General features: G+C 39.5%; 1 protein-coding gene across 2 annotated transcripts; it reads right to left on the reverse strand.

The window, feature by feature from the left end:
• Positions 1-1,510: 1,510 nt before the first annotated feature.
• ckmt1 (creatine kinase, mitochondrial 1) lies at positions 1,511-7,943 on the reverse strand. 2 transcript variants are annotated; one of them, XM_027022723.2, is made up of 10 exons: positions 7,858-7,943; positions 6,700-6,908; positions 5,644-5,842; positions 5,285-5,380; positions 4,842-5,063; positions 4,207-4,292; positions 3,286-3,409; positions 2,475-2,609; positions 2,267-2,392; positions 1,511-2,112 (listed from the first exon to the last, which is right to left on the reverse strand). In XM_027022723.2, the coding sequence occupies exons 2-10, from the start codon at positions 6,849-6,851 to the stop codon at positions 1,999-2,001; spliced, it is 1,254 nt and encodes a 417-aa protein (XP_026878524.2). In that variant the 5' UTR covers positions 6,852-6,908; positions 7,858-7,943; the 3' UTR covers positions 1,511-1,998. The 2 variants fall into 2 exon arrangements, with proteins under 2 accessions (XP_026878524.2, XP_026878523.2); XM_027022722.2 differs by lacking the exon at positions 7,858-7,943 and having other exon boundaries at positions 6,700-6,986.
• Positions 7,944-9,766: the final 1,823 nt, after the last annotated feature.

The raw sequence follows: 9,766 nt of genomic DNA on the forward strand, positions 1-9,766 counted from the left end.
CAACATGTAGGGCAGAAACTGTTAAGAGTGAAAGAACCTTTGGGTTTAACTAAAATCACCTACGGTTTACTATTTAGGCCACTAGAGGGCATAGTTGGCAAAAATTTAATTCAGCTGCGTTCTTTAAATCCATTTTAAAGGCAGCATTAAAGGAATGCCCAGTTATCTAATGAAATTCAGTGCAACATAGTGCATTCGTTTGGTAGGAAATGGCATCTGATTTTAACAAATACATTATATTATATTTACATAATTTGGTAGACACTGTTATTCAGAGCAAATAACATATTTCACAGTATGACACTGTGGGTGTTCCCTGGGAATCAAATCCATGGCCTTGTTGTTGCTAGTATTTTGTTCTACCTGCTCGACCAAGTGAGTTACAGGTGTGTATTTACAATTGAGGAAGGCTCCTGGAAGCCAGGACACCACATGACTATCATCAAAAAGATTTTGAAAGCAACTGTGCTAAGTGTGCTGCAGATGGATTTAATTTGTCTTTTAAGGGACCTTGTGATTTTGACACATTTCTGTGCATCTGGTAATCTATCCAAACTGGATCCCTGCAAAGGCACAATACTTGAAAGGTTAAAAAAATGAAAGCACTCGACTGGAACTCTAAAGTATAAAAAGGATTTCTTGGCTACGCTGTTGACACTTGCAGGAGGTCCCCTGTAAGATATTTCCATGGTAACAGACCTCAGTCCATTCTAGTGCTGAATGGGTTTGTGAACTTGATATTCAAAGGGCTCTTGCATTTGAACAAGCTATAGTAAAAACAACAAATGGCAACAATGGGAAAAAAAAAAAACACAGAAAATGAATATGTAGCTTAAATGCAAATATAGTGTATAGCTCATGAGATCTTGGTAGTCTCTTGTTCCAGAGCAGATCTTACTATTGTATTGTAGGACAGTGGTATCTGCCTTTGATCAGATAAGTCTAACATAAACAATTTCAGAGTATTAGTATTAATTCTTTAAGGAACTCTCTTTTTAAATGAGAAGCATTTTCATATGGTATGGTTCCCAATCTGCACCTAAATAGGCTGCTCTGACCTGTGATCCCTGGGGCCTCTTGCCATTATACCTTGTGAAAACACCCGTAACTGAAACCAGTGAATGTGAAATACTTCTCCCCCCAAAAAGGAACGCAAGTCTGAAAACAGACCTTTCTAATGTCACCTTGGCAATTCAGTGTGTGCAACTGTGTGTGTGTATGTGTGTGTGTGTGTGTGTGTGTGTGTGAGAGTAGGCAATGGAGAGCTCAAGGGAGCTGTAACATAATAGAGGATGATAAAATCTATCTTTGGTCACATGGAAGCAGCTCTCTGCAAACTGAACATTTATCCTGTGCTAATAAGAGTGAATGGTACCAATATGTGCCAGAATGTCCTTTAGAGTCTGGGCTTCCTTATTCCACTGCTACCGCAAGATCACCAACCCACCAATCAGAGCACATGCAACGCTGTGTGTTTATGAATAAAAAAAGAGTACTTGAGACCACACCATTAAGATCCTTCAGTGAGCACTTTATAGGGTTTAGAATTTCCTTCCACACACACAAAAAAAAAAACCTTCCCAGGAGTCTGTGTTGCTTGCCCAGGTGGACAGACTCAAACAAGGGGTTTAGGTTCAAAAGGTAAAAGTCCTGATTTAATTTGACATCACCCAGTGTGTTTCAGTATTTATAGCTGAGGGCTGACTGTCACACCCTGGGAGGAACTTTCCATTTTAAACCTGAACTATCCACCTGTCATTGCCTGAGCAAGCAATCTCCAACATAGTTATTACACTCTTATTGTAACACATTTAACTTGAGTGACAGTGGTATGCAACAAAGCCTTAATGTCCCATTAACACAATCATGGAGTACAGTACATATTCACTCCTTTGGGACAAAAGAGTGGAGTTGAGAAGAGACATCACACAAAGGCATGCTGTATGTGATGGAGTTTAGAGTACTATCAGGAGGAGAAATCCTGAGGTTAGACTTAGTCTACTTAAACTGACTGATGGGGGCAGGGATCTTGATGTCTTGGCCTTTCTCCAGCCTCTTCTCACATTCGATTAGGTAGTTCACTCCATCAATGACTGTCTGGACCAGTTGGACCTGAACACACAAATACAAATTTCACTTTCAGACTGAGAGGTAATGGTCAACTCTTCTGAAAATGATAAGAACACAGCAATGAAACTCAACAGCCCATAATGGAACAACATTTTGCCATCAGACTTCCCAACACTGGTCATGCTTTCCTGTTTACCTCTGACTGGCCCAGCCTGTCAAGGTTGGAGATGTCGAAGGTGCTCCCCACAGCAGCTGTGTCCACCCCTCCAGTGCCTCTTTTCTGTAGCCGAAGGTTATCAAGGATCTTGGGGAAACGAGGGTCCTACAGCAGAGAAACACCCAGCACATGCAGGTGCAGCTTATTGTTTTCTGTCATGGGTACGTAGTCATTGGCAGGAACATACCTTGCTGAGGCGGGGCAGTTTAATATGGACACCAGCTCGCAGCCCTGTGCCCAGGTTGGACGGGCAGGTCAAGATGTAACCCAGATGCTCGTTCCACATGAACTCCCAGCCTTTCTCCTGAATCAGATGCTCAACCTGAACGGGGCAGAGAGGCGTTTAGCAGCATGTGACCTCTGAGGGACAGATGAGTCTGAGAAGGCCACATTTCATGCAGATCTATATAAATTCGTAGATTGCTAGGCATGTGTTTAGCACAAATCCTTTGTAGCAGAAATCTGCAAACATGTTCATTACTCAGATGCATTTTTTGTTACTGACAAAGCTGGTTTGCCAAAAATGTGTGACAAGTATTACTGATAGATTCTAAAACCTTCAGAAAGTAAAAATTAGTGCTTCTAACAGGAGGGCTTACAAAAAGTCTTAAAAAGTCTGTTTAAAAAACATACTCTTCAAAATGTGTAATCCTAACATACACGCAAACACACCAAATTATGTAAGACAGTTTGTTTATATAACTACTGTATATACAGAAAAGGTTTTTCATTCCAGCAGCATTAAACACATCTGTGCTGCTGCCTCAGAGTTCTCTGTGGTAAACAATGTGTTCCTTTAGCACTGCCAAGGAGCCAGCAGGGCGATGAAGAGGCCAGCAGGGAAATGAAGGAGCTAGCAGGGAGACAAGGGAGCCAGCAGAGAGAAGAAGAAGCTACCAGGGAGACGAGGGAGCTAGCAGAGAGATGAAGAAGCTAGCAGGGAGACAAGGGAGCCAGCAGGGAGACGAGGGAACCAGCAGGGAGATGAGAGGGCTCACCTCTTGGAGTCCCCGGCAAAAGCGCTCAAAGACCCTCTTCATGTTGCCCCCCTTCTCCATGGAGATCACCCGAGTATGGTCCTCCTCATTAACCCACACGAGGAATGTCTTCTCGTTATTGTGCCTGGAAAATTCAGAAGATACAAGGTTACAAACAAGGCAAAAGTGAACAGCACACCGATTAAAATCTATGACCAATAGACAGATAGCTGTTAAAGGTATACTTGTATAATACCAAGCCAGTTATAACCAGCAACCAACCTACTACATTCATTAAAAAGTTTTTTTCCAAGATATCTGCAATTAATATGAAAAGCTGCTCTAATAATTTAATAGGGACATGCAAAATGGGTGCCTGCAACACTGCAAAGTGCTGTGCTGACCTGTAGTACAGGCTATGGACTAGCTGCCCAAATGCCTGTTTAAAACATGATCTTGTTTTGTACTTGTACATTATAAATACCATACTCAAAGATAAATACCATACTGTTTTTTTCTTTTGTTTTATGCTTTCAGATAAGTCTTCTCTACTTTTCTTCAGTAATCACCTCCTGTATCTTCAAATCCATTTGATATTTAATTAATCAAATGAACCTCAGGCCAGGGGAGCTAAAGAGAGGTTGTGCTGGAGGTTCTGGCAGAGAAAGATCATTTATAATGGAGCAGAGGTTGCTGTTGCAAGATGGGAGCTATCGATCCTTGGACAAGTGAATCGAGGATGTGGCAGCAGTGTGTTATATCAAGGCCCTGAAACTAATTCAGAGTGGGCACCGAGAGCAACTAAAGTAGTCCTCTCCCCAGTCCTCCAGTTTTCCTCAGTCATCCAGGCTCCTACTAACCATGCAGGCCTGGAAGACACTGCAAGATACAAATACTGTATATACGGAATATTCAATTAAATATTTATGGATATTCATTTACCAGATGCCTCTTGCGTCAGGCCAATCCCTCGCCATTCCTGCGCATGTCAGGAGGGGTGAAACAGGTTTATCAAACAGGAAATGATCCTGCAGGATGGAGCAAAGAGTAAATTCATGTCCTCATGGAAACATGCAATACAAATATGCTCTTGTTCAAAGAGCTGTATATGATGTAGAATGGGCAATTCCTTTTTGTCATTTATTTGATTAACTCTGAGAGTCATTTACATGGAAAAGTAACAAATAAGAAACAGCTAGTTGTTTAAGGCCAGAATATTAATTTGTCAGATGCAGGCTGAAATTGCAGCAGCCAGAGTGCACACATGGGTCACAGAAAAGACTGATGGGGCATTCTAAGTAAGGGGCAGTGCAGCGGAACGGCGTAGCGCTCAGTGGTGTGCTCGACAGTTTCAAGATGCATTTTTTTTTACACTTGAGATTGCTGTGATTTATAGTGAATATATTGTAACATATATCATGAATGAATGAATAATTGAAACCTCTGAATAATTAAAGATTAAAAAGTACAAATGGAATGCTGAGAAGAGAGAGAATATAATCCTGTAATAACTCAGATGTCTGCTGAGAATGCCAGTGGGCCTGACGTTGGTGAGGTGCTCCAGGGCAGATACCCACATCGATGAGCTGCTGCTGCTCCTTCTCCGTCATCTCTGTTAGGCTGTAGTATTTGCCTGCCAGGTTGCCCTTCAGGCCAGCCAGGGCACTGATCACCACCCGCTCCACGTCCCTACGTTCCGCCCGTGTGCAGGCCGGTGGCAGACTCAGGCCTCGGATACTGCGGCCTGTACGCACTCTTGACGATAACACATAGTTGTCGTCAAACTGACCACCCCGTATCTGAGGGGAAAGACAGTAGGGTTTTCTGGCTTTTTAAAAAACTTTTTTTTTTTACTGCTCCTTTGTGTTTAATAGCAAACTTGGTTTTAGCAAAATGGAAAATGATGATGTACATTAAAAAAAATCCGGGACAGAAACTGATTTCCATTTTATATAATTCTTATGACTTTTTGCTGAATTATTATACAAAGAGAACACAGTAGTTTCACATTTACACCTACCTTACTGGACTCCAGATCAGTGGGATGTTTCATTATGCGTGCGTTATAGCCATTGTGTCTCTCTTTGATCACAGGGTCAAAAAGATCAGCAAACACCTGCCTCGAGAAGAAAAAATATGCTTCCTTTTATATGTTCATAAAGATCTTCATATTCTTTTATCGAATGCACTTGTGCAGCTGCATTTAGATGAGCAGTGAATCCTCAAGTTCCATATTCCACAAATCTGACACATTCTGATCATTAATGTCTAAACAAACGTAATTTGATTGTTTCAGTTTTGGGTTGGATCAAACAAAGCATATTATGTTAAAAATAGCATTATGCAGTGGCAGGCTTAGTGTTTAGAATGACCTCTGACCTCATAAGACTCTTCATCTCCTGCCACCATCCCTACAGTCTTAATGAAGGGGTGTCCGGGGTTATCCACGCCAGTCTGAATGGCTTGATCCAGGGTGAAGCCATTTGGAGTGGCTTTGTCACATAGCTTGGCGTATAAGGCAGGTGTCAGGTGACTGGCCATGCAATTGTTGTGTTTTCGTAAATCTGGATAATCCGCACTGTTGGGGAACAGAGACTGCTGGATTTAGAGAGGACGTACAAAGGTATGGCTTGGAAATAAGTTGTGCGCAGGCTATGATAATACTCACCCAATATGTACAAAACATATAGATAATGCCTGTATGGTAAGAGATATATATATACATAACGTGTAATAGGCTACACATGGACAGATACAATACCAATTTATCCGTTGTGTTATATGCTAAAGGATCTAGGTTTTAAAAACTCCCTTTTCATTTTTCATATACAACTAAAAATCGCTTATCTTCGAAATATAAATTCTCTCTCTCTCTCTCTCTCTCTCTCTCTCTCTCTCTCTCTCTCTCTCTCTCTCTCTCTCTCTCTCTCTCTCTCTCTCTCTCTCTCTCTCTCTCTCTCTCTCTCTCTCTCTCTCTCTCTCTCTCTCTCTCTCTCTCTCTCTCTCTCTCTCTCTCTCTCTCTCTCTCTCAGACTATGGTGCAGTATGGATCGTAGTGGCATTTGCATTTTCACACCATGGCTACTAAACACGATCTGGATCATTCCATACACCCATGTCTATGAATCAGCCTTACGGTACGCCAAATAAATCCATTTTAAACCATCCAACATTATCAGATATATTTCGTTCGTCCATCCGATGCTTTGCAAATGCATTTATGGGTCATGGGTCATTGATGCAGCAGCGTATTAAGTACATTCTGATGCAGTCCCGCATTTCAATTCGTGGTGACCACACCTCAACAAACATGTTTTATAAACCAGTTTAACTGCAAACATTAGCTTTCCATTTGTGAGTATGTACGCTGGGAGATGACGTGTCGGACTATAAATGGACATTGCTCAAGAATACCAAAAACAGCAAGTTGGTTACCTGGCGGGATACAGTCTCCGAACCTGGGCTCCAGCGCTGACATATTGCTCTCTGGTCAGGAAGAATCCCACACTAAGGGAGCCAGCACCAACCAGCGACAAGATGCCCACATTTCTTTTCGAGGACAAAATCCTGGCGAAATTGCTTGCCATGATAGTTCCGCAGTTCAATGTATACGTCGGCTACGGAGCGGTTCGTGGAGTCGGTGCCTGTCCGGAAAAAAAAGGAAAAATGGAGTCGGTGAAATCGGCGGGGGTGGATACGTGCAGGGTCAGAGGATGCGCGAGAAAGTTGCGATCTAACACCGAGAGCAGCGTGGCAGTCAGATCGCCCTCCCCTTATCAGTGCCACGCCGTGGATTTGGGAACAAAATAACAAACAAAATCCACCAATTAGCCTAGTTATTCAGTTGTAATAATGTGATTATATTTCTCGTCACAAAACAATTTATATTCGAGAACTAGGCGGTTATTAATGCTTTGCGTGCTGAAGGTTGGTGTGACCGTTTAACCTTCACCTTGAAAGTGATACGCTCACCTGCGCAAAAGCTACACACGCACCAGAGGCTGTCTTTGAGCATGTTTTGTCTTTTAAATATTCTACCTTTCTGCTATAGACAAAGAAAAATGGGCCGTACCCAACTGATATCCTTTTGTCTCTTCATAACTATTCATCTAAACATTACTGATATGCACAGGGAATAAAACACGGTTTTTTCCCCCACATTTATACACGCTCATGAATCTTTAAATAGAACTTTTACACTGAAAAAAATTCCGACTAAACTTTACATTTGTAAAACACAATAATAACGGAATAAAACAAAAGACTAGTGAAAAGTACAACATAACATTATATAAGGCTTCTGCTCCGTGATGGAATGGAGCTTGAGGCTATAATTCAGTGGCTAATAGCTATAAGACAGAAATTCCATTGAATGTTTTGCTGATCAAAGTTCAAGTTTGCACTGCACAGTGATAGCCCATAACTTTGTTAATGCAATAGTAAAGCTAGATAAGTATGGTATGGCAAGTAAATTAAATGTGAACAATATTACAAAGAAAACATGAAGAGAAGACATGACATGAACAAACCACACAGGCAAGCAAACAGGAATGTACATTTTCAAATGGAATTGTAAAGAGCGGAGTTTCATACAAACGTATTAATTTAGTTGTGTTGAGGCTGATTTTATCTTCTGAAGCACCTGCTAAGTACGAATGAACACCTGCATTCCTTGTAGGGGTGGACGTTTGTGAGACTCTTATCTTAAAACAAGGTGACTCAGTATAAATGGTATCATGTGGTATGTATGTTGGGTGTGTTCTCTGTGTGTGCATGTGTGTGCATGTCTTCCAGGTCCCATGCCGACTTCCAAGTCTGAATGAATAACAGCTGAAGCTTTCTGACAAAAACAGCAATCACATAAAATAATACTTAATGAAAGTACAGAAAAAATTCCTCTGTGACAAAAATGTCACCTTTCACACTCTCAACTAGCAAAATCGGATATCAAAGTCTGATTTATATATATATATATATATATATATATATATATATATATATATATATATATATATATATATATATATATATATATATATATATATATATATATAGTTACTAAGACCACGATCTAATAATCTAATAGACACACCATTCCTAATTAGTGCTAAATAAAGACTTTAGAAAAACAAGAAAATAACATGACATAAACATCCCATTGTGATTTCTTTCTCCATCTGTATAAAAGACAAAGAAGGCCTTCAGCCCACATGTGTCTGCTGCTGTTTCTAAGCCATGCTGAATGCTCCCAGTTGTTTAATAGGAAACAGTTTTTTTGTTTTTTTTTCATTTTCATTTTTTCACCAGAATCGTTGTTCAGAAGTAAATTTACCAACATTTTAAGCATAATTGGATATATCCAATTACTGATATTGCTGTTGTTTGTGCTATTTTGTATTATTTTATATAACATTTGTATTATTATAGAACATAATTATTAATATCAATTTATTTTACTTACAAGATTAAAATATGTAAAAGATTGTGCAATGAAATTAATCAAACAAGTTCACTAAAGAGAACACAGAATGTTTAAAACAACCACTTCCCAAACCCCTTTTATATACTGTCCAAGAATTTCAAGTGCATATCTTTGAAGAATACTTTCAATCTCCAAATAGTGAAATGAGTTAATTATCCAGAATTTCTAGGAATAAACTAAAATAGCCTGTTTATTCATCTAGCATAGTTCTTTGCTGGTTCTAAAAATGTAGGCAATGCACACTAGGTTGGTACATTATGGGTTAAAGACCTGCAATATATGTCACAGTGTGATTGGCTTAACAAAGTCTACATCATGACTGCATTCCCTATTACAGTTTATAACTAATGAATTATACACTTCTATTGGTTGACATAAAGTTCCTAAATCCCTTATCGACACAAGCCTGTGTTAGAACCACTATAAAACTAGGCCACTGTGCTTTACACACCCTCTTCTGCTCAAAGGTGAATATGAGCAATGGTTTTAGTGCATGTAGGCTGCTGGGAGGTTACACCTCTTTATCTGAAATATACAGCACTATACATTGATTAGTGTAGTCATATATATATATATATATATATATATATATATATATATATATATATATATATATATATATATATATATATGTATATATATATATATGTATATATATATACACCTATACATATACACCTGATTAGCATTTGATAATGCAAAGTAGTGTAGTAATGAAGGACTTCTTGATGAAAACTTGGAAATTCTGTCCTACAGTGAACAAAACTGAAGCCACTTTGTAACACACTGATGTTCCAGTACTGTCTAGCACATAAGATGCAACTCCTTATAACTGCACATTTCAAATGTACTGCTTTGACTATTGAACACTGAAAAGATGTGTGTGTATTATATATTACTTACAGTCTGCAAGTAGTGTGAACCTTTAAAAAATATACAGGATATAAACGTTCCATTTCATCTTAGAGCTACAAGAGGTTGGCTTAGAAAATATCAGCCATCCATCCAGAAAACTGGCCA

Source organism: Electrophorus electricus, chromosome 12 (assembly GCF_013358815.1).
Source record: "Electrophorus electricus isolate fEleEle1 chromosome 12, fEleEle1.pri, whole genome shotgun sequence".
NCBI lineage: Eukaryota > Metazoa > Chordata > Actinopteri > Gymnotiformes > Gymnotidae > Electrophorus > Electrophorus electricus.